General features: G+C 40.3%; 1 protein-coding gene across 1 annotated transcript in view; it reads left to right on the top strand.

The window, feature by feature from the left end:
* Positions 1 to 3,091: 3,091 nt before the first annotated feature.
* Positions 3,092 to 25,353, top strand: part of Kpna4 (karyopherin subunit alpha 4) — a 45,833-nt gene continuing 23,571 nt past the window's right edge. The window contains exons 1-10 of the mRNA XM_036190987.1: positions 3,092 to 3,447; positions 13,816 to 13,860; positions 14,781 to 14,870; positions 15,016 to 15,045; positions 15,152 to 15,204; positions 19,422 to 19,517; positions 20,158 to 20,243; positions 21,333 to 21,419; positions 23,477 to 23,646; positions 23,733 to 23,777. Of these exons, the coding sequence (XP_036046880.1) occupies positions 3,379 to 3,447; positions 13,816 to 13,860; positions 14,781 to 14,870; positions 15,016 to 15,045; positions 15,152 to 15,204; positions 19,422 to 19,517; positions 20,158 to 20,243; positions 21,333 to 21,419; positions 23,477 to 23,646; positions 23,733 to 23,777 (771 nt within the window). The 5' untranslated portion in view covers positions 3,092 to 3,378. The remainder of the gene's footprint in view (positions 3,448 to 13,815; positions 13,861 to 14,780; positions 14,871 to 15,015; positions 15,046 to 15,151; positions 15,205 to 19,421; positions 19,518 to 20,157; positions 20,244 to 21,332; positions 21,420 to 23,476; positions 23,647 to 23,732; positions 23,778 to 25,353) is intronic.

The following is a 25,353-nucleotide window of genomic DNA, read 5'->3' as shown; positions in this document are numbered from 1 at the left end:
ATGTATATTTCTACTCTTGTTTAAGGTATTATGTTTGTACAGCTCATTTAAAATTGTAATGGATAATTAAAAGTAGATTAATTTAGGCCGGGTGGTGGTGGTGCACGCCTTTAATCCCAGCACTCAGGAGGCAGAGCCAGGCAGATCTCTGTGAGTTCGAGGCCAGCCTGGTCTACAGAGCGAGATCCAGGAAAGGTGCAAAGCTACACAGAGAAAACCTGTCTCAAAAAACAAAACAAAACAAAAAGTAGATTAATTTAGTCATCTATGATAATCATACTCGTAGCCATGTTAGTTAAGTCTTCTGCTACATAGATATATTTCAGATAGATAGGTAATCTTCAAATACTTCAAAGACCTACAGAATATGGCATTTAAGTTTTTTGTTTTTTTTGTGTGTTTTGTTTTTCAAGACAGGGTTTCTCTGTAGCTTTGGAGCCTGTCCTGGACTAGCTCTGTAGACCAGGTTGGCCTCTGCCTCCCGAGTGCTGGGATTACAGGCGTGTGCCACCACTGCCTGGCTAAAATATTTTTAAAAATTTAGACTTTTGGGATAGTGAGACATGTCTGCTCTGACTTATTTCAGAGAGGAGGATGGGCATCAAAGACACTCCATTATGGAGTTTATCTTCTTCTTGGCAAAAATAGCCATTTGGGCAGGAAACTGTTCTTGCCTGGACTGCTTGAAAAAATGTATCGACTGGACATGCAGGACCAATAAGAAGGTGATACCTAAACTTTGCTTGACAAAATGTCCTTCAGGTTCCTGCTTTGCAGAGGAAACTGCCAGACATTGGACAGGACACTGAGAGAAGTGACCAAGAGACCCTGTGGGCTGAAGACAGATGCCCCAACTTTACAAAGGAACATTCGGTGACTGTCCAGGCTGCCAGCTGTCTCTGTCTACCCTACAAGACTCCCGAAAGTTGCTTGCATCCTTCTCCCAGTTCTCAGGTAATATTATATCCTTCTAAGGTCTTTGATGTGGTTGAAGACTAGATAGTTATAATTTCCTTAGTTATGATAAAAGATAAGTTAGATATAAAACCTTAGACTCACAAATATAAAATAGATAGGATATCTTCTTTAATATTGTAACTGTATTCTTTCTTGATAATTGTTTTGTTATCTGTAATTTTACTATATAAAAGTTAAAACCTTGGTTTTTGGAAAAAGAAAAGGGAAAGTGCTGTGGTATGTTCAAGTATGTCAAATGTATTGCTCTGATTGGTTAAAATAAAACACTGATTGGCCAGTAGCCAGGCAGGAAGTATAGGTGGGACAAGCAGAGAAGAGAATTCTGGGAAGTAGAAGGCAGAGGGGAGAGAGACCTGTCAGCCACCGCCATGACAAGCGAGATGTAAGGTACTGGTAAGCCACAAGCCACGTGGCAAAGTATAAACTAATAGAAATGGGTTAAGATAGAAAAAGTAGCCGGGCAGTGGTGGCACACACCTTTAATCCCAGCACTCGGGAGGCAGAGTCAGGTGGATCTCTATGAGTTCGAGGCCAGCCTGGACTACCATGTGAGTTCCAGGAAAGGCACAAAGCTACACAGAGAAACTCTGTCTCGGGGGAAAAAAAAAAAAAAGTTAGAAGAAGTAGATGACAAGAAGCCTGCCTCGGCCATACAGTTTATAAGTAATATAAGCGTCTGAGGGGCACCTGGAGAGAAGCTCTCTAGCTACACAGGGTCTCACTCTATAGCCCAGTCTTGCCTAGAACCCAGACTTCCAAATCCTGAGATGACACGGTTTGCCACACTTAGATCTCATGGTTTTGCTTTGGGACACAGGATCTCTTGATGTGTGCCCAGACTGGCTTCAGAATTCTAGAATTTACTGCTTGAGTCTCCTAAATCTTGGGATTAGAGCATATATCACCATACCTAGCTTAGCCATATTTTAAAATATACTAGTGTTCCAGCATGCAAATACAATGTCACTTCAACTAAATGAATCTTGGGAGAATAAAAATAAAGGAGAGGATCTTTAAGTATAAGGACTTGAGTTTGATCCCCAGCAAGCCAGTCCAGGTGTGCATACCTGTAATTCCAGCACTGGGAGGTAGAGGCAGGAGTATCCTGAGATGACAAGCCAGCATATCCCAGACCAAGGGCCTTCAGCATACTTAGCCTCTGCCAATGAGTATGTCTGTACTTTTTACCTTGAGATGCACGCGGGAGCGGGGAAAGGAGGTGTCACTAAATTGCTCAGAGTGGCTCTGAATTCTCTAGTTCAAGCAGGCCTTGCACTTGGGATCCTCCTATTTGAGTTGCGCCCTTCACCCCCAATAGCTAAGATTACAAACTGTCACCAGCTGGGACCTCTTCTGAAAACTTTGAGAGCCTTTTTTGTATTTTGTTTTACGTCCGTCCGCCTTTGGTTACAATGTTCCTAATTAAGATTTTCGTCTGTGGGATTAACTTCCTTTATCGACAGTCACAATGTTGCATTTGCTATGTCAAGGAGCATAGTCCTGGTTCTCTATAAATTCTTTGTGACCAAGCCGTTTAACTTTCCAAGAAGAAATACCCCCAAAGAGGTATCATAGAAGTATCGAGCCTTCCCAAGTTTCTACCTGTTGCGGGAACTTGGTCAGAGACCCCTTTTCTTTTCCTCCACTGTCCCTCTCGCTTTCAGAATGCACGTCACCCTAGTCAGTTCCAGCCCCGACGACCCAGGAGAGGGACCCCGCGTGGAGCTTGGACACACCTCTTTGCCTTCCAAAGTGAACGAAGCGCTCAAGTAACACCGGAGGAGAAAAGAACAGAGTTGAGAATCCCAACATCTAAAACTACCCGGACAACCGTAAACAGGGCGACTATCCCCTGCCCATCCCGCCCACTGCCGGGTCTGCCACTCTTTGCCTTCCTGGGGTTTCTCCCTGGGCGCGAGGCTCCTCCCCGCCGCAGCCCCTCCGCCCGGGCCCTTTCCTGTCCCAGACTCTCCCTTCCCCTTTCCTTTTGCGCTTCCGCCCCCCCCCCCCCCGCCCCGCTCTCCATCGCCCCTTTTGATTGGCCAAGCGCGCCGGAGGCCGGCCGGCCAATCGGCGAGCCGGGCTGGCGGCAATGGGCGTGGCCGCAGAGCCGGGCCCTCAGACCGAGGCCGCCACCCCCTCTCAGCCGGCAGCACATTCCGCCGCCGTTGCCGCCGCCGGCTCTGCCGTCGTCTTCGCCCGAGCTGCTGTGGTGTCCGGGCTCGGAACAGGAGGGGGCGGCCGGGGAGCAGAGGCCGCGGAGGCCCGGCGAGAGGAAAGGAGCGGACGGGCGGGCGGCGCAGGCGGCGGCCGGCTTCCTGGGAGCGTCGGTGCGGCGCGGTGGTTGGGGCGGATCCCGCGGGGCCCGGGCGGGGGGGGGGAAGAGTCGCCGGCCCGGCCATGGCGGACAACGAGAAATTGGACAACCAACGGCTCAAGAATTTCAAGAACAAAGGCCGCGACTTAGAGGTACAGTGAGGTCCGCGGCCTCTGGCCCCGGCGGGATGCGGGGTGCGTGCGGAGTCGGGCGGGCGCGGCGGCCGGCATGGCGCTGGGCGGGCGGGCGGGCGTCCGTGACGCGGGCGCCGCGCCGGGAAGTTTGTGCCGGGCCTGCTCCGCCTCCGCCGGCGACAGCGCCCGGGCCCGCCGGGTGCGGCCTAGGCCTGCCCTGTCGAGCCGGCTAGACGCGGGTGCGGGCGGCCGGGAGATCGGCCGCGCGGAGGCTCGGACTCCGCTCCAGTCCCGCTCGAGCCCCAACGCCGGGCGTTGCGGGCAGAGGGCGCGGGGGAGCGAGCAGCGACCCCGTAACTTTCCCGGGCCAGCGGCGCCTCCGCAAACGTTTGTTTCTGATCTCCCCTGCCGACTTCTGTTTTACCCCAACGTCCAAACTACCGGAGCAACTTCTCTGTTGAAAAAAGACAACCGCGCCGCGAGAGGCGGTCCTGGTGATGCTAACAGTGCCTTCCAGCGGCCTGGCTTTCCCTCTGGTCCTTAGCTGATTCAAGATGTGGCGCACCGTGTGCCCTTTTCCTGGAAAAGGATCCCCCTTATTTGAGCTTGTTCACAAATCTCTTTACACCTCTCCTGAGAAGAGACTGCCAGTGCATTCTTACATAGAAAGTCCGAAGGCTTATACAAAGCTGTCATCCTCTAGTGTACGGTGTCCTTTCCCTCCACCTCCTGGTGGTGGTGGTGGTGGCGGCGGCCGCAGAGAGGAATCGGGATCGGGTGGACTGTGACACCATCACCTATTATTTTAAAAGGGGGAAAGAAGGGTTCATTGTTTTAGACAAAGCTGCTTCCGAGGTTCGATGTAGTAAACACACAGTTTCTCTGCAGTGTGTGTGTGTGTGTGTGTGTGTGTGTGTGTGTGTGTGTGAGAAATTTTCAAGTGCCTATTTATATTTTCTTTCACACAAACCCCTCTGAGTCAGAAGTTTAACTTTTAAGAGAAAGTGGTAAAATGTCTTATGTCCCTGTATGTTTTTGTAACTGTTCTTCATATTGCTGTTGTCTGTTTCTGAACTTGAGCATTTGCCTGATTGAGTTAGCAACTTTTGTTTACTTTTTACAGCGCTGTTCAGTATTTTGTGCTGTTTCAGCTCATTGCGGTAGTTAGAAGAACTGTCTGTCTCAGGGTGTGTGTGGAGCTTAATAAAGCTTGTTTTTGGTACAACTTTTTTATAGTGGGAGAAATTTAGAATCTTTTTAAGATTGATTTTATTTGTAGGGGTGTTTTGTCTGCATGTGTGTATGTGCACCACGTATGTGTGTGCCTGGTGTCCAGGGAGGCCAGAGGAGCATGTCGGATTTCCTGGAACTGGAGTTACAGACAGTTATGAGCTGTCATGTGGGTGCTGGGAACCGAACCACTGCACCATCTCCTCAGTTCCCAAATTTAACATCTTTATTGGAGTAATTTACATGTCATAATAGTCAATTCACTTTTTAAATGCATATTTCATAGTTGTCAAATTTACACGTGGAACTGCTTTTTTAAAAAACTAATATGAATATTTAGAATAGAAAAAAAATCACAAAATAGGAAACTATAAAACTGATAAATACCACAAAATTTAGAAATTCAGAAAAGTATCAGGTTACCAACCAATCTCTCTAATTCCTTTTTTGTTTGTTTGTTTGTTTTTTCAAGACATGGTTTCTCTGTGTGACAGCCCTGGCTGTCCCGGAACTCATTTGTAGACCAGGCTGGCCTCGAACTCACAGAGGTCCACCTGCTTCTGCCTCTAAGGTGTGCCACCATGCCCAACTTCTAATTCCTTTCTTTTGCCACCTATCTTTAACAGTTTTCATTGAGATGTGATTCACATAATATACAATTCACCCATAGAAAGTGGTTTTTTAATATGCTTACATAGTTGTGCCATCAGCACCAAAGTTAATCTTAGAATAGTTACTACTCTTGAAAGAACCCCTGACATAAGTCATTAGCAGTGATTCTCTTTCTCAGCTACTCCAGCCCAAAACAATGTTTTGTTTGCCTATTCTGAATGGAACATACATTTATAATATTTTGTGGCTACCTGCCTTGAAGGTTCACCCATGCTGTAACGATTTCATAGGGCTGAATAATATTTCTACACATAGCTATATACCACATTGTGTTTAAGTATTCATCTTCATGGACACATCGTTAACCCTTTTTATCAGTTACATACTGCTGTGAGCATTTATGTACACATTGTTGTGTGATAGCTTTATTTCTTTTAGTTACAAACCAAGAAATAGATGCTAGGTGATGGGAAACTTTACATCTAACTTTTTATAGGGTTGCCAGACTTACTTTTATCCCTCCCCCTCCCCCTCCTTACTCTTCTGTTTTGGACAGGGTCTCACTATGTAGCAGTAGCCCAGGGTAGTCTTACACTCTGAATCTTTCTTCCTCATCATCCTGAATGCTAAAATTACAAGTATGTGTCACCATGTCCAGCCTGCCACACTGTTGTATTTTTTTATTTTGTGTGTGGTCATTCCTGCTACCCTCCCAAGTGCTAGGATTGCAGGCATGTACCTTTTTGCCCTGTTTTAAAATTATTCTTTTAAAAAGAACCTTACTATGAATTTGTTGCCGCTGTAGTCTTTAACAGATTAAATATCGAATCTACCTGGCTACTATGATAGGTAATTTAAAACTATATATCAGTGCATATTAGATGTATTTGGGGATCATAATATCTGTATCTATTCTTTGGTGACTGAATCCATGTATTAGAAATTAGAATATTTTCATTTTTCCATCTACAACTATGACATGACTTAAATCACATAAGTGGGTGGTAGTTAAGTGGTGAATTATGGCATGTGTGAGGCCCTGGGTTTGATCCTCAGTAGACGAAAATAAAAAACTTATAAAAATTGTGTACTTGTAATGAGACAAAAACATCTTATTCCATTTGTTTGTTGTATTTGCTACTTACATGCCTGTATCTGAGAAACATGTATGTACATTTTCTCCCCTTCCAGATAGTTACTGAATTGTGTTACATAGGTAATGTGTGTAGAATATAACAATACTAAGAAATTACTGCTTTTTGGTTTGGTCTTAAGGTTTATGTTTTGAGGGAGGCAGAGCTATTGCTGTACAACTAGTGTTAGCCCAGTATATCCTAAATGTCATCTTAACATTTAATCTGTATTTAAAAAATCAAAATTTTCACTTTCCTTTCCTACTAAATCTTCAAAATCCAGGTTCTATTTTACCATTACAGTATTTCTCTGTTTAGACCAGCTGTATCTTAAGTGCTTAATAGTCTCACGTGACTGATAGCTATCTTATTAGACAGTGTATATGTAAATACACAACAGCATATAGAATGAGATAATTGTTACATTTGGGGGAGAGGTTGATTAGAAGTAAGGAGTACATAATCTGCCAATTTTAATTGGATTTTACTTGATCTCTGTGTGTGACCTTGGACGAATCATTTTAAGTTTTAGGATTCTTTTCATCTACAAAACTGGCAGTGCAGGACATTTGCTTCATGAATGCTGTAGACATTAGTACATTAGTGTTAGTGAGAAGCCTGACAACTCACTGAACAGTTTATATACTCTTTTGTTGGAGGAAGAGGGGAATTTAACAGGATTCAATGTGGTCGAATCTCTTGCTCCCTTATTTGCAATTAGCTGTGTGTGGTTTTTAGGGTTGTTGTTTTTTTCCCCTGCGTGTATATATAACTTATGTTACTTTTCACTTTATATTCCTCTCCCCTCCCCCATTTTATACCCTTTATCCTTTGCACATCTGTGGCTTATAATTAAGCCTTTGACCAGTTTGGCAACTTTTGGGAATTCTAATTGACAACACTGTTTACTGCCATGTGAATTTTGTGAATTCACAACCATTGAATCTACATGTAATATGCAAAGAAGCCTGATTTCCAAGATGGGGGAGACTAGGATCTAAGAAACCTTATATGCTCTTTTCATAGGACCTCGGGAATAAAAGTCCTTGATCTGAGATGGCTCTACTTTGGAAAGAGAAGTTAAAAAACTCTTGCCCTATAGTAAAGACTCTGTCAAATCTCTTCCTTTGCAAATAATTTCTATAGTTAATAATAGCTCCAGTCGTATGTCATTGCCTTGTTAAATTGGGTTAATAAGAGACAGAGCACACCAGCACCCGATTGGACTGAGACCAATGACTGATGGAGGCAGATGCAGAGATCCACGGCCAGGCGCCAGGCTGAGCTCCGGGAATCCAATTGATGAGAGAGTGGAGGGATGGATTCTGCAGGCGGGGGACATCAAGATCATGATGGGAAGACGCACAGAGATGATCCGGACACACTAGTGGAAGCCCATGAACTGTGGACTGGTGGCTGTGGAGCCCCCATGGTACTGGACTAGGCCCTCTGGATATGGAAGACGGTTGTGTGGCTCGAACTGTTTGGGGGGCACCCAAGCAGGGGGATCGAGATCCGCCCTGGTGCATAGGCAGGCTTTTGGGAGCCCAGTGCCTGAGGTGTGGTGCCTTGCGCAGCCTTGGTGCAGTGGGGAGGGGCTTGGACCTGCCGAGGCTCAGTGTGTCGGGCTCTGCTGATTCCCCATGGAAGACCTGGATTTGGGGGATGTGGGGATGCGGGGTGGCTTGGGAGGGAGGGCTGGGGGTGGGAGGAGGTGGGATCTGTGGTTGTGTAGAGTGAGTAGAAAAATTGTTAATAAAGAAAAATGAAAAAAGAAAAAAAGAAAAATACCTTGGGAAGCTAATGGAAGGAAAGGGTTAGTTAGGAATGTTTGTTTCATAGATTCTCCTGGAGTGACCTCAAGACTGGTGAGGACCTAGTCTTCTCTCTGGTTATTTAGAATCTTCCCAGAATTCATGGTAGAGTTGGAGAAATCAGGGAGCCTTCCTTATATCTTCTGCTTTGCAATTGTCTTTGGGACTGTGACGTATTTGGGGACTATGTATTCTGAATCTTGAGAGGGAAGTGATCTTAAAGTATGAACAAGTTTGACAAAAGTGACTAATACTTTAAATGAGTGGGTTCTTGGTAGGGTGTTGGTCTTTTATTTTTCATACCTTCAAGACTGTTAATTGTTGAGAAAGGCTGTTTTGGTGAAGTGGTTCCCACCAAATAAAATGCTGGTGAGAGTTGTTCCCAGAAAGAAATGTAGGGAAAAACAAAAACAAACAAAAAAGGGTCAGTAAGTTCTTTATTCGTGGTTTTTGAGACAGGGTTTTGTTATATAGCCCAGGCCAGTCTTGAATTTGATATCTTCTTGGTTTTTAAAAAACAGAATATATATATTGCAGTGGAGAAAGGACTTGTATAATTGTTTGCACTAATGTGAAGAAGGTAAAGTTCATTACACTCCTGTCTTCTTTATGGTGCAGTGCTTACTAATGACACTTTCCCAGGGATTTAATCCCTCTGTCCCTCAGAAATATGTCTTAGTAACCTTAGTTGAACTGTCTTTTAGGTAACAGTAGAGGCACAGTAGTCTGGATGGGGCATAGAGCATAGGTGTTTGTTTTGTGTTACAATAAGCAAAGCTCAGAGAAACCCTGTCTCCAAAAAAAAAAAAAAAAAAAAAAAAGGTCAAGTTGAGGTTGAGTATCTCTCGCCTGTAGCTGGAGAATTTCTCTACAAGTGCCACCAAGCCCCTGAGGTCCCACAACCCATGTATAAAATAATCACTCAGACACTTTATATTACTTATAAACTGTATGGCCATGGCAGGCTTCTTGTTATCTACTTCTTCTATCTTAAATTAACCCATTTCTATTAATCTATAAGTTACCATGTAGCTCGTGGCTTACCTGCACCTTACATCTCGCTTGTCATGGCAGCAACTGGCAGCTCTCTCAGCCTCCACCTTCCACTTCCCAGACTTCTCCTCTCTGTCCCACCTATACTTCCTGCCTGGCTACTGGCCAATCAGGTTTTAACTTTTATATAGTAAAATTACAGATAACAAAACAATTATCAAGCAAAAATTAGTTACAATATTAAAGAAGATATCCTATCTTATATTTGTGAGTCTAAGGTTTTATATCTAACTTATCTTTTATCATAACTGAGGAAATTATAACTATCTAGTCTTCAACACATCAAAGACCTCAGAAGGATATAATATTACCTGAGAAATGGGAGAAGGATGCAAGCAACTTTCGGGAGTCTTGCAGGGTAGACAGAGACAGCTGGCAGCCTGGACAGTCACCTAATGTTCCTTTGTAAAGTTGGGGCATTTGTCTTCAGCCCACAGGGCTAGAGTCTCTCAGTCATTTTTCTCTGTGTCCTGTAGAATGTCTGGCAGTTTCCTCTGTGAAGCAGGAACCTAAAGGACCGTTTTGTCAAGCAAAGTTCAGTGGTCACCTTTCTATGGGTCCTGCATGTCCAATCGATCAAGCAGTCCAGGCAAGAACAGTTTCTTGCCCAAATGGCTATTTTTGCCAAGAAGAAGATAAACTCCATATGGAGTGTCTTCAATACTCATCTTCCTCTCAGAAGTAAATCAGTGTTGTCAGGAGCAGACATGTCCCACTGTCCAGAAAGTCCAAATTTTAAAAATATTTTAAATGCCATATTATGTAGGTCTTTGAAGTATTTGAAGATTACATATGTATCTGAAATATATCTATGTATACCTAGAAGAATTAACTAACATGGCTATGAGTATGATTATCATAGATGACTAAATTATTAATCTATTTTTAAATTATCCATTACAACTTTAAATGAGCTGTACAAGCATAATACCTTAAACAAGATTAGAAATAGACACACAGTGTAACAAAATTAACTTTAAGTTTGTTTCAATAGACTAAAATCTATACCAATGTAAAACATTTTAAACAAGTTGTTGCTCTTTAGAAGTGAGTTCATTATTCAACCCTTTCATCCTATTATATCTATATCATATCCCCTTTTCTTTAGAAAGAGATCACATAATCAACCTGATTTAAATAAAAATATTGATTTTTCTCTGTCCCACACCAGGGGGCTCTTCTGATTTGGGATACAAGAATCTCTTAACCTTTTCTTTTAACAATATGCCTGGGTTTAGAGAAGGAGTGAGCCAATTCCATCTCCAAAGCCAGCTTGATATATTTGGAAATTTGGGCATAGTTTTTCTTACTACTTCCTGCTGGAGGGGAGCGCTGTATCTTATGGGAACACAAAGAAAATTTTAGGATTATGGATTAGTCCGTGAGGGAATATCTTTTGAGCCAGTTGCCTTGAAACCATTTTGGATGTTGGATCATCTGGGCCATGGTGTGTGTGTGTGTCATCAGAGACCTTTCAGGGGGTCTTGTCTGGTCAAACCTGATGTATCTTAATCTGGAACAAATCCATAGCCTCTGGCTTTCTGTGGAAACAAAAGCAGAGACTCTTTTCCAAAGCAACATATCCTTATATCCAAATTTTGAAGTCAAGGTACCTTTAAAATTTACGTATTTGTTTAACTTAACAGCTTTTATGATCAAATTTTTTTCTGCAGTTAAAAATCCCAAAGACAACACAAACCAGATTCTCTGTGTAATATCCATCTTTGTAAGACTGAAGCGCCGCTGTGCCTGCTGGCTCCGCCCACCTCAGCTTCCCAACATAGTGGTGGTACAGTTTACCGCCAGCTCTGGGTCTGAAGCCATGTGTACCATCAGCTATCAGAAGTAGTTCTATCAAAGCAGTGCATAGACCAGAAACCTTTTCTTTTTTAACTAGCAAAGGCTAAATCCACCACACAGCAGAGTAAAGTGCTGCTTATAGAATCCTCATTCCTGCCACACTGCAGATCAGATGCACACACCAGGAACCTGCCATAGTAGCTCAAACCAGCAGGCTGCCGCTAACTTGAGAGAGACAACTAGGAAGCTGTTTTTAGCTCCATTTCAGAATCTTTTTTTCTAAGGTTTTAGGTGGAAACTCTTGCCAACACGTTGGGCGCCATTTGTTGGTAGAGTTTTCCTGCCTGGCCCACAGTCAGGACAAATCTCTCTTACCCGCCAGACCCAACCAAGTAAGCACACAGAGACTTATATTGTTTACAAACTATATGGCCGTGGCAGGCTTCTTATTATATCTACTTCTTCTATCTTAAATTAACCCATTTCTGTTAGTCTATAAGTTGCCCCGTGGCTTGTTGCTTACCAGTACCTTACATCTTCCTTGTCATGGCGGCTGGCAGTGTCTCTCTGCCTCAGCCTTCCATTCCCAGCATTCTCTTCTCTGCTTGTCCCGCCTATACTTCCTGCCTGGCTACTGGCCAATCAGTGTTTAATTTAACCAATCAGAGCAACACATTTGACATACTTGAACATCCCAGAGCACTCACCCAAAATGCATGTACCAGAATAGCTTTACATTTTCAAGATTGTTCATATATTTAAAATAAGACCAAAGCTCAAACATGAAATTCATTTATATTTTGTTATATATATAGATAGATAGATAGATAGATAGTTATATAATATGTCAAATAATTTTGAGCATGAATAATTTGTGGTGTCAACATATTACTGAATCTTAGCCTATAACACTTTTACTTTAATATGAGCCTTAGACTCTCAAATTGGCTTGAATTTTACTTTCAGATGTTTAGAAAATGATATGGCTTACTGGATTCTAATCCTGTTTGGTGGGCTAGTTTAATATAAGCTTCAGTTTTCATATTTACATGAATATGTAAGAACAAAATTTCTTCTTCAGGTTGTAATGTTTAAATGAGATACTGACTCTTGAAACTCTTAGTTCATATTTGAGTATTCATTTTGCATTATTTATTTTGTTAGCATTTTAAATTTTGTATTATTAAAATCCTTTTCTGTTCCAAAAATCAAAAGACCACAGACTAATGTGATCAAAAATTGGGGCAAAGTTTTCTACACATATAAGATAGTTAAGAAAGAAATAATGCTTATCCTTGTTATCTCATATAGATAGAGGACTTATATTGTAGTGGGGGGTTACCAATAAACAAAATTATATAGTAATTTAGGATGTGATACATGTTATGATGAGGAAAGGTTAGACATGATAAAGGATAGTATATAGATAGAAAGTTGGTGAATGCCTTGATAAGGAAGACTGAACATAGCAGATGGTAGGGGAAGAACATTCCCACCTGAGGACAAAGCAGTAATGATAAGACTAACACACAGGAAGTGTCTAAGAACTTTGATGTATTTACTAATTTAAGCTTTGCTGTAAATATTAGAAGTAGGCTGAGTGGGGTCTGGTTGCACAGCTCTATAAATCCCAACCTCTAAGACTAAAACAAGAAGACAGCAATTCTGGAGCCTGCCGGAGGGAGTTCAAGGTCAGTCTGGCAACATTGTAAGACCCTGTCTTAAAATAAAAAAGCACAGAGGACTGGAGATAGAACTCAGTGATAGAGTGCTTACTTTAGTATTTGAGTGTAGTGTCACATAACTTTTAATACTAGCCCTCAAGCATTGGCAGGCAGGTCTTTGTGAGTTCTAGGTCAGCCTGGTTAACATAAGAGTTCCAGGCTAGCCTAGACTATATAATGAGATCCTGTTGCAAAAATCCACCTACCAAAAAATGAGGTGGGGGCAGGGAGCAGGACAGGACGCTATCCTATTATTTTATAGATGAAGAAGTTGAAGTACAGAGAGATACTAAGTCTAAAAACTGAACCCTGATCCTTCTTTTTGGGAAATACTGCGTGTGTGTGTGTGTGTGTGTGTGTGTGTGTGTGTGTGTGTGTGTGTGTGTGTGTTTAAAAATAGTGTATCAGAAGATAACAATTTGATTTTTACCAAGTTGCCAAAGGAGTCTATGCATAGTATTCAAAAATTAAAGTTATGAAGATTATTGGGGTTGCTCTGATGATAAGAGCAAACTAGAGAGAAAAGAAGTTAGAAGAGCAAGAGAGAGAACCAGAAGAGATGGCCCAGTGGCTAAGAGCACGGGCTTACTTTTAAAAGGACTTGGCAGCTTACAACTGCCTTTAACTCAAATTCTAAGGGATCTGATGCCGTCTTCCCACCTCCTTGGGCTCCTAAACACATAGTATACACATAGACATTTGGGTGCTCATGCACATAAATTAGAATATTTTTAAAAAGAAGAGCAAGAGAGATAACATATTAGGTGTTTGCATTGGTCTCAGAGAGAGGATGACAAATTGGATTGGAAGAGTTACAGAGGAGATATAAAAGGCGGTAAGAGTTTGGATAAGTGAGTGTAATATGAAAACATGGCTCCAGGTTTTGTATCTATGCAATTGGAAGGATGGATGAACCATTTATTAAGAAGGAGTTGGAGATCATAAAATGCAGTTTTGGGAGAAAGCTGAATGTACAGGCAAGTGAAAACTAGAAAAAGTTTATTTTCTTATTTTTTGTAGACTATGAGAAGACAAAGAAATGAAGTTGTAGTCGAATTAAGAAAGGTAAGTATGGTTTACTGTTGATATCCTGAGAAATAGTTCTGATAACATCATACAGAAAATATTATAAAATATGCAACCTGCTGTGTAATGAAATTGTATTTGTTGAATATAGTTAAGCTTTTTCAGTCTCAAGTGCTCAACGTTTCTTTTTTTTTTCCAAACAAGTTTTTGTTTTTGTTTTTAGCTAAATCTGGAAAAAAATTGGCAAGATACAACTTGCCCACTTTCCACTAGATGTGAACAAGTTTACGTTTTATAACTTTTAATGATGGAAATTCTAAGCCATAGAGATACTGTTAAACAGTTCTGCTATTAATAGATAGTTCTACCTTGCTAATTTGTTACATACTAGTTTTGTATTTTCAAGTATTAAAGTAGACTAGAGTTGAGAATACAATTTTTGATTTTCCCCAAACATTTCAAATAAAATTTAAAATGGTCCTTGACTTTTGTTAATTTTTGCCCAATTTTGAACTACCCAGCTTTTGCATTGACTCTGCTTCTAGATAATAGTCACTTTCCAGATGATATATAAAGTGGTTTAGTACTTTTGAATGTGTGTGTGTGTGTGTGTGTGTGTGTGTGTGTGTGTGTGAGAGAGAGAGAGAGAGAGAGAGAGAGAGAGAGAGAGAGAGAGAGAGAGAGAGATTCTGTCTTAAACTGTATATTAGCCATTTTAGTAAAACTATTTTGTTTTTACAGTTCACAGTTCATTAGAAATGAATGTTTGTGATTTGGGACTCAAATTAGTATTAAGTCGGTGCTTATTTCATAGTGTGATTTAATGTTTTTTGCATTTGTTTTTACATTTAAAAGGTATGTCATTTCAGTTTGTAGACATAGGATTGTTTAACTTCTGTATGGAAATAGTTAACTGTTTTGCTTACCTGATATTGTTTGATTTTTTTTTTTTTTTTAAGAATAAAAGAGATGAACATCTCTTAAAGAGAAGGAATGTACCACATGAAGATATCTGTGAAGACTCTGATATAGATGGTGATTATAGAGTGGTAAGTTATGATATTCTGGTAATGGTGATTATAGAGTGGTAAGCTATGATATTCTGGTAACCTAAAACTTCCCTTAGATTTTTTTTTATAAACACAGCATATAAAGATGATTTATAACTTTGTTTTCTCTTTAACTTCTTGCCAGCAAAATACCTCTCTAGAAGCTATTGTTCAAGTAAGTTGAGTTTTATTCACCTCTCTTTGTACTTTCTGGACTAAACAACTGATTACTGTGTATCTATGTGATAAATTGGTTTGTTTTTTTGGTTTTTTTTTAATAGAATGCTTCAAGTGATAACCAAGGAATTCAATTAAGTGCAGTTCAAGCTGCTAGGTGAGTTAAAAGATCAAAATTCAAGTTCTTCAGACCCCTATTTTAGATAGCTAAGTCTTCTAACAGTGCTTGTATTAGTTAAAACAGTGAACTGAGTTATAAGCATAATGTATCGTGTATAACAAGTATACATTGAGTTTATATTGCTGCATATACACTAGTATTTTTCTAAGCCAGAAATGCCAAGTCATTTTCTACATTTCAGTTGTGAAACCTGTGTTGTCATATTTTTAGGAAAAAAGCCAGAAAAACTTAGTGAGGAGCTGAGGAGATAGCTCCCCCTGGAGAGTGCTTGCTGTGCAAGCTTGAGGACCCAAGTTAAGGCCCCAGAGCCCATGTAAAAAGCTGAACATGTAGTGCTGGCCTGTAACCCTAGCACTGGAAGTGGAGAATAGACCTACCCTTGGGGCTCCCCTGGCCAGGCAACATAGCTGCCTTGGTGAGGCCTCACTGGGCCAGTGAGAAACCCTGTCTCACAAAACAAGGTGGGTAGCTCCTGAAGAATGGATTCTGAAGAATGGATTCTGGCTTTCACATATATGTACATGCACACATACATGAACATACACATACACACATATACCCAATTTGTTATTGAGAAAGATCTTTGAATTAACTAGTATATTGAGTAAGACATGGTTGTATTATAACATAATGGTTGCTTTGTATATTTATAAATATAGAAGGATTGTTCATACAAAAATATTTTCACAGATTTGTACAATATCTTATCAAATGTGTGAGTCTTTTATATTTTATTACATGTCCTGCTTGTGTGTATTTGCCTCATCTAAGACAAATAGGGAAAATGTAGTGCTACATTATTGTCTCCCATAGGCTAAAGAACTACTTAGAGTTTGGTATAAGAAAGATCACATTTTGAAACAGTAAATTCATGTTTATAAGAAAGATGAATAAGATGCAAATTATGGTCAAAGTATGAACTGTGGATTTCAGGGGAATCCTGAAACAATTTCAAGGCTATGTTAAGAGCAAACTGATTTCAAGATAATTAGGACTTATTATTTTCCTTTTTTTCACTGTGTTAACAATGTTACTGCAAAAGGAACTAGAAGTAAAACTGCTAGAGCCTTGACACAGAGACAGACCCTAGCACCAAAGTGAGTCATTCTCTGTTTTCTAGATATTGCACTCTTTATTATCAAATGAGAAAGACAGGGTCTGGAGAGATGACTCTGTGCTGAAGAGCATTTGCTGTTCTTGAAGAAGACCTGGGTTCAATTCCCAGCGACCACAGTTCACATGGCAGCTCACAACTGTCCAGAACTCCAATTATAGAGAACCTGACACCTTTTGACCTCTTGGATACAAGCACACATGTGATGCACAGACACACATGCAAGCATAACACTCATACATAAAATGAGTCTTTAAAAAACTTAAATAAGATAAAAGCCCCTGATTTTGTTTACACTTGTGCTAAGTACTATGCTATGAATTATGGACAGTACTGTGAAAATACTATGCAGTATTCTTTTCTTGATTTTAATGGAATATTTTTATTCTTTATAGGGAAATTTCTTACATGCACACAATGTATTTTGACCATATCTACCTCTCACTTCTCTAACTTCCCTGACTTTCCTCCCAACAGATCCACTTTCTAACTTCTTGTCCTCCCTTTTAAAAAAAGTCCCTTTAACCTACTGAATCCAGGTATTGCTTCCCATCCACTGGGGCTTGCCAACCCAACAGTGGCCACACCTCCAAAGAGAAATGGCTGTCTCTCGGTAGCCATCAACTGCCAACAGCTCCTTAGCTAGGAGCAAGGCCTTGTGAACCCCTCCCTGATCCATGCTGGACAGTTTGGTCTTGTGAAGTAACCATACCTGTTGTGAGTTCATGAGTGCTGTGCCATGTTATGTCCTGAGGGCAGTATTTGACAGCACTGTCCTCCAGCTCTTACATACTGTCTTTACCTGCTTCCAGAGTGTGCACTGATCCTTGAAGGGAGAGCATGTTGATAGAGATGTCCCATTTGGGCTGAGCACTCTACAGTCACTTATTCTCAATACTTTGACCAGCTAGAGGTCTCTGTATTAACCATTACAGAAATACTTTTGACCAAGTACAGATCTATGGGTGCAAACATAAATATTTAGAAGGCAGTTTGGCAACGTGATGATTAGCCAAACTACAACTATAAGTTTACCTCTCTAACCATCGGCTTTTAACCAGCTTGACAGTGCCTGGTATGAATTCCCTTCTGTGGAACAAGACTCAGATCCAGTGAGAAAGCAATTGGTTACCCTTGTTGACAGTCAGGCTACCTATCAGTGGGTCCATCTTTCTTGATGTGTCAGTATTGTCCCATGCTGGATCCAGCACTGATGACAGCCATTAATGTCTGTCCTCTCCACCCCACCCCCAATCCCCAGTGGCCTAGATCGTCCTTCCCACACTGAAAACTAGCTAATACAGAGGAAGTTTGTGGATCAGTTCCAGATTGAGTTTTTTATGTTCTGCTAGCAAAATATAGTTTAGATTCTGGCCTGAGGGTATATAGCCCAGTTTGGTAGAATGCTTCTTGCCTAGTATGTACAGATGTGATACCCAGCTCTGTGTAAAACTGGTGTATTTTCACATACCTGTAATCACAGTTCTTAGGAGGTATAAGCAGGAGGATCAGAAACATATGATCATCCTTAGCCACATAGGAAGTTTGAAGCTAGCCTTGAATATATGAGAACCTGTCTTTTTAAATAAAAGGAAAAAACAGTAGTAGTAGTGGTAGTGGTGGTGGTGGTGGGTGGTGAGTAGTGGTGGTGGTGGTGGTGGGTGGTGAGTAGTGGTGGTGGTGGTGGTGGGTGGTGGTAGTGTGATGTGGTGGTGGTGGTGGTGGTGGTGGTGGTGGTGGGTGGTGGTAGTGTGATGTGGTGGTGGTAGTGGTGGTGGTGGTGGTAGTGGTGGTGGTAGTGGTGGTGATGTGGTGGTGGTAGTGGTGGTTGTGGTGGTGGTGGTAGTGGTGGTGTGGTGGTGGTGGTGGTGGTAGTGGTGGTAGTGGTGGTGGTGGTGGTGGTGGTGGTGGTGGTGGTGGTTGTGGTGGTGGTGGTAGTGGTGGTGTGGTGGTGGTGGTGTGGTGGTGGTGGTGGTACTGGTAGTGGTGGTGGTGATGTGGTGGTGGTGGTGGTGGTGGTGGTGGTGGTGGTGGTGGTGGTGGTGGTGTGGTGGTGGTGGTGGTAGTTGTTTAGAATTTAATAGGGACTGTAGAGCTATTTAAAAGTAGTGGCACCCAGCAGCAAGTGTGGGACTGTGCTGTACACATACTCTTGGAATTGAGAGGTGTTACAGAAGCTGAAATAAATGGAGGGCTAGCCATTCCTGGTGAGGAGAGGAGGACACAAAGTGCTCAGAGATGAGATCCCATTGGTCCCAGACTGAGTCATTTAGATAAGGTGTAGCCACCTTAGGGAGCAGATGAAAAGTCAGACAAGGAGTTTTCTCTTCATCAGGTAGTAGATGAATAACTGTCCCTTCTAGAGAGTGATGCTCTGACTAGACTTTCTTTAACCTTGTCTTATATAGTTGTACAGCAGAGTCCAGTAAGGAGAAGATTTATGTTAGGTAGTGGTGTTGGGCTTTCATGATATTTAATATGTATAGAGTGGGATGAATTGAACACTGTGATCACTTTAAACATGCTCCCCTTTGGACTCTTATCCTTGTATGGCCTGGGATATATAATTTTGGATATTTTAAAAACCTATTAATTCCTTTCTTAGTGAAGTAAGCGATATGTTGTAGCTTGTCTGCCTTTTTCTCTGAGCTTAAAATTGACTCCGAACATAGCACATATAAAACCTTTAGTTGTGCCACACCTTTAATCTCAGCACTCAGGAGGCAGAAGCCAGGACTACAGAGTAAAAACTGTCAGGTTTTGTTTTCCCCAAAGAAATTTAGTTACCTTTTTAGTTGCCATATTCAGAACTGTGGTGAGGGAATAGTGTTATATTAATAAAAATGGCAAAATGTCTACCATATTTTTCTAATTATTGGCCCTACTTATAAATTTAACTTATTAACAGTCTTTTCATGATTAGAGAAAATATTGCATTATATGAAGTATAAAAAGTAACTTTCAAAGTGTATAATTATGCCATCTCTTCAGATTTACAATACCTATATCCAATGTAGATTTGAATTTAATTGTAATAATATATGACATTAAGTTTCACAAGAGGTGTCTTATCTTACAGGAAGCTTTTGTCCAGTGATCGAAATCCACCAATTGATGACTTAATAAAATCTGGAATATTGCCTATTTTAGTTCATTGTCTTGAAAGAGATGACAAGTAAGTATATAAATTTTACCTTAAATCAGAATATGTTCTTTGGAAAGGGTAGATTTTCTAGTTTAATCTTTAAAGGAAAATGACTCAAGAGGTAGAGGCAGGAAGGTCAGAAGTTCAAAGTCATCCTTGGCTACACATAATGAGTTCAGGGACTATCTGGACTAGAGACCCTATCCAGAAACCAAAACCAAGCATGATGATACAGGCTTGTAATCTGAGAACTCTGGAAGTTAAAGTTCAAGCCAGCCTGGGCTTCATAGAGAGAGGTTCGTTTAAAAAAAAAAAAAAAGAAAGATTATGGGATGGCATTGAAAATTTAAAATCAAGGTAAGAACCAAAAACAAATTTGAGAATGGTTTTTAACTTGTGAACTTTGAAAATTGGCAAGGTAAGTACTTAAGAACTGAGGAATAATATGAAAGTAATTGTCTATTTTAATAAAGGTAAAACTAAAAATACTAAGAAGGGCATTTGGAGGACATGTATGACCTTCATAATGCAATGATTGGGTTGTTATGTTTTTCAGGGTAGCTGGATAAATAAACTTTTAAACAACATTTTAAATACTAGAGGGAGTAAATGGTTGGCAGACATTTAGGTGAAATGAAATGTGTGGTTAAAGTCTCTTGTTCTTTGGTAGTCCTTCTTTACAGTTTGAAGCTGCATGGGCTTTGACAAACATTGCATCTGGAACGTCTGAACAGACGCAAGCAGTGGTTCAATCCAGTAAGTTGTTAATTAACAAATTGTCATCCCCCACCACCACCGCCACCATTGGTAAAAAATAAACTGCGATGGCCAGGCATAGTGGCACATGCTTTTAATCCCAAGGCTTGAGAGGCTGATGTAGAATCATGAATTTGAGGCCTCATCTTATAAATAAATAAATCCATAGCGCCTCCTAAAAGATATAGCTACATTATAGAATAGTATCTACCCATAAGACATTTTGCCTGCAGGTATGCCTGTGTGAGGGCATTGGATCCTCTGGAGCAGGAGTTACAGACAGTTGTGAGCTGCTGTGTGGGTGCTAGGAATTGAACCTGGGTCCTCTGGAAGAGCAACCAGTATGATCTTAATCACTGAGCCATCTCTCCAGCCTCTCTTCCACTCTTTTGCTTCTTTTACATAGTTCTTAATGACTAGGAAGAGACTGAGTTGTTTTGTTTTGTTAAAACAGGGTCTCATGTAGCCCAGGCTGGGCTCAAACTCATTATGCAGGTAGGCTAGCCTTGAACTACTAATCTTCCTGCTTCCATGTAAGTGCTAGGATTACAGGTGTTTTCTACGTTTCCAGTAAGAGAAAGACTTTGGGTTTGTTTATCATTGCTATCTTGTATAGTATCTAAAAATAATAGGTAAATGAACTATTTTTTATTATGAGCATGATTGATCACACACATATAAATTATGTAGTGTTCTTCAGAGTTCTGTGTAAAGGCAAGAAGAGTCAGTGCATGTTAGTCTGCTCAGGTATGTGGAGAGCTGTTTCTGTGTTTGCTCTCCACTTAGCAACAGAATTACCCTCTGTTTGAGAAGATCTCAGTGTGCTCTGAGAATCCCTGGACTAATGACTCCGATCGTCTTCATTTCAATGTCCCTATCCAAAGGTGATTTAAGCAAGGCAGGAGAGATGGCTCAGCAGGGAAAGTACATGCTGCCAAGCCTTATGACCTGAGTTTACCCCCTGGACCCAGAGGGTAGATAGTGTTGGTAGTTTGTATTATGTTGTATTGTTGGGGGTCTCAGTCAAAAAACAGTTGAAGGGGCTTGTATTATCTTCCTCTTTAACCGTTACATAATTTCCTCTTTCAGATGCTGTGCCACTTTTCCTAAGGCTTCTGCATTCACCGCATCAGAATGTCTGTGAGCAAGCAGTGTGGGCACTGGGAAATATCATAGGTTTGTATAGAAGTTAGAGTGCTAATCCGATAAGTGAATAAATCACATACTAATCAAAATCACACACAATCAAAATGGCTGCTAGTGGTTGAAAGTCATTTCTTGTCATTTCCAATTTTTGTGAAATTGGCAGAGGGATTTTAGTTGTGTAACTATATAAATGTAAAGGAATAATAAGCAGGAGGAGCATGTTTGTCACTTAAGTTACTGTATCTTTTTGCTGGTAGTCAACTCTTAAGGAATTAACAGGAGGTATCTAATAGTCCAATTAATTGTTGAACATTATAATCACTACCTTTGCACTTATAAGTAGCTGTAGGGAGAATAATTGACACAATCTCAGTATTTCAAGCATTTTTTTTTTTTTTTAGAGGCTTTGGGGGTGGTTGAGATGGGCTTTCTTTTTGTAGCCCTGGCTGTCCTGGAGGAACTCACTCTGTAGACCAGCTGACCCGAATTCACAGAGATGTACTTGCTTCTGCCTCCTAAGTGCTGGGATTAAAGGCATTTGATACCATAGCCCAGCAATAGAGGCATTTTTTCTATTTGTTTATGGTAATCTAGGTGACCTGGAATTCATGATCCTCCTACCTCAACTGGAGCACACACACACATCCCCAAGTGCTGGGATTACAGCCCTATACTACCATGTCTGTTTACTGGAGAATATAGTAACCCAGAAATTCAAAGAACTCAGGAAGTTGAGGCAGAAGAATTGCTGTGAGTTCAAGGCTAGCCTATACTACATAGCAAGACCCTGTCTGACAAAAATCAGAGACCCAATAATGGGAAAATTCTGGGATCTGAGTTATATAGTCTGTTCTGCTATTATTCAAGAGACCTTAGCTACAGAGAATGGGGCTAGAAAATCCCTTTTTAGTGCTCTCATTACTTGGATAAAGGAGATTGTTTTTAAATGATGACATTTCACTTATTTTGGGTGTATGCATGCTTGCATGTGTACTGCAGCATATGTTTTCCATGCTGCCCTTGAACTCAGCGTATAGCCCTGGTTGCATTGAACTCAGGACAGTTTTCCTGCCTTTGCCTCTTGAATTCTCAGGCTATGAGTGTGTGCCACCACAGCTGGTTGCATGTACGTCTTTAGGATATGTCCCCTTCTGGGTCTAACATGAAATGTTTTACGATTGGGAGTTTTGTGGGCAGCTTACTCTGTAAACTTACTAGTTCAGAGTATACTACCTTTAAAAGTGATGTTGCATATCCAGGTGCCTCCCTCCTTTGCTCTCAATTGTCCTGATGTTGTGACCTTTGTCCCTCATGTTGTGATGACACCCACCATAAAATTATTTTGTTGCTACTTCACAACTGTGATTTTGCTACTGTTATGAATTGTAATGTAAAGACCTGATATGCAGGATATCTGACAGTGACCTCCAAAGGGTTGAGACCCACAGGTTGTGAACTGCTGTGTTAAAGGAACATCATAGTATTTGGGGTTTTGTTTTTAATTCTAGTTACGTTTTGGAATTAATTCAAATACATCACCGGATATTACAGTGCAAGCAAATTTTTACTTGGGGATTGTGTAGTTTGGATTTAATATTGGGTCTCCACTTTGAATTCCTTACGTTGCTAAAGCTAGCCTTGACTCCATTCTTCTGATTTCACCTCCAAAATACTGGAATTTTGTGCCTCCACACTAGACTTTAATATTGGATCATAACTATGAATTCTGCAACATTTTCTCAATAGTTATTTTGACATATCTTGTATTAATTTGAAAGTTTGTTAAACTGAGTCCTTGAGGTAACAGTAACAAATGTCTGCTTAAGGTATATAAAAGAATTCTTGGGCCACCACACTTGGTGAGCGAGCAGCTTATAAAGGCACAGATTCAAGTAATATGAGCTTGTATCTTACATTGTTTCTCTTGACTCAAAGACCTACAGTATCTACTTGTTAAATTCCTAAAACTTTATATAAAACTAAAGAGATCTTATTAAAATATTAGAAGCCGCAATTTATACCCAATGCTTTATGTTTTCTGAAAAGGCTTACTGTTGATTGATCTTATTAAATTAATCCTTCTACAGGTGATGGGCCTCAGTGTAGAGATTATGTGATAAGTCTTGGAGTTGTAAAACCTCTGCTTTCATTCATAAGTCCATCTATTCCTATAACATTCTTAAGAAATGTTACCTGGGTTATGGTCAATTTATGTCGCCACAAAGATCCACCACCACCAATGGAAACGATTCAGGAGGTAAAGAAAAGAAAAATACTTAGATACCATTATATGTAATTTTTTAATCTGTGTATGTTTTGAATTGTTCATATTTCTCTTCTCAGATTCTTCCAGCTCTTTGTGTATTAATTCATCACACAGATGTAAATGTGAGTAGATTCTTTGTATATTTATATATGTATGTGTGTATACATATGTATTGGACTCCCTCTGTGATATAGGAGAGAAATGTAAGCAATGTGTACTTGTATTCTCATAATTTACCCTTTCAAGAATTGAGATAGGTATGTTATATTGACATTTGCTCTGTTTCCTCTATCACAAACTATAGCTTCAGTGAAGAATCAAGCCTGTCATAAAGATGCACTTAGTCACCTCCCCTCACTATCATGATTGATTAAGTCATGACCTTTATGGTTCTCATATCTGGCAGCCTGGCTTTTGAGAGTATATACACATGGTGGTGTTTTTGTATTTTGAAGCATAAGTTAATATTTAGCTTAAAGACAATAATTCGTATTTATGTACATACATCAAACTATGAAAACTTGTTGCTGTTCAGTTCCATTTTTCAGTCTTATCCCTCCAGTTATATCAGAGTCCTTTGATGAATTTAAATTGCAGTGTTCTGCTTTTCAAAGATTTGCAGTAACATCTGTAACTGTTAGAATATAAAATAACTTTGTTTTTCTTTCCACTTGTCTACCACCTCTAGATGAGATTATGCTTGTTTTTACTTTTAGTGGGTCTTGAATATTCATTTCTCATTTATTCTTTTTAGGGCTATCTTTAACAAATACTTTATCATTTACTAAATAATATTTACTAAATGTAGCCTTAAGTTAGAACTAATCATTCTTAAGTCAGAACAAAGAAATAAAAAGAAACTTATCTTACAATATAAAGTTTGTCAGATACAAATATGTATTCTAGTTTGATTTGAAGAAGAATTTGGATCTAGGTACATCAATGACTTGTTTAACATTGGGCCTTCAAAAAATGTATACAGTCTTATTGATTCTAGTCATGACCAAATTACTTAAATTTTTTTTGCCTTTGTCAACAAATTTTAGCCTATGATGAAAACTCCAGAGGATGCTGATATGTTTGCAAATTGTGATGTAATTGTTTTACATGTGTTGATACCACTTTATATAAATTATTTCATTTTGTGTTGTGTTTTGTTTTACTTACTGGGACAGGGTCTCACTAAATGGCCCAGGCTGGCCTCTCTCAAAATCCTTTTTATCTTAAGCTCCCATGTACAACACTATCTCTTGCTGTTTGAAAAAAAAAAAGTGTGTGTGTGAGTATGTGTGTGCGTATGTGTGTTTGTGTCTGTGTGTGTGAGTGTGTGTGTATGTGTTCAGAACTTTCTTGAATGCACTCCCCCTTCCGCCTTGCTCATTATGAAACTGAGGGAGTCTTTGCACTGCTGTTCTTCCTTCTTTATTTCCCCAGAGCTTGGTTATAGGCATGCACTGCCATACCCATCATCAGTATAAGTTAATCACAAAGCCCCTCCCATAGTTAGAGCTACATGAAATATGTATTTCTAAGGCATTACCTTTTTTACATATTTATTGCCTTGATCTTAATCTGTGGGGAACCTTCTATATAAGATATTGCCTGTAGTGTTTTTGTTGATGGTGGTGTTTGTTTGCTTTGTGGCATTGAGGGTTGAACCTGGGACTTTACAAATACTAGACAAATACTTAACCACTA

This window comes from Onychomys torridus, chromosome 6 (genome assembly GCF_903995425.1).
Source record: "Onychomys torridus chromosome 6, mOncTor1.1, whole genome shotgun sequence".
In the NCBI taxonomy this organism is placed as follows: domain Eukaryota; kingdom Metazoa; phylum Chordata; class Mammalia; order Rodentia; family Cricetidae; genus Onychomys; species Onychomys torridus.
The sequence above is the reverse complement of the archived record's forward strand: the minus strand, read 5'-3'. Positions and strand labels throughout refer to the sequence as shown.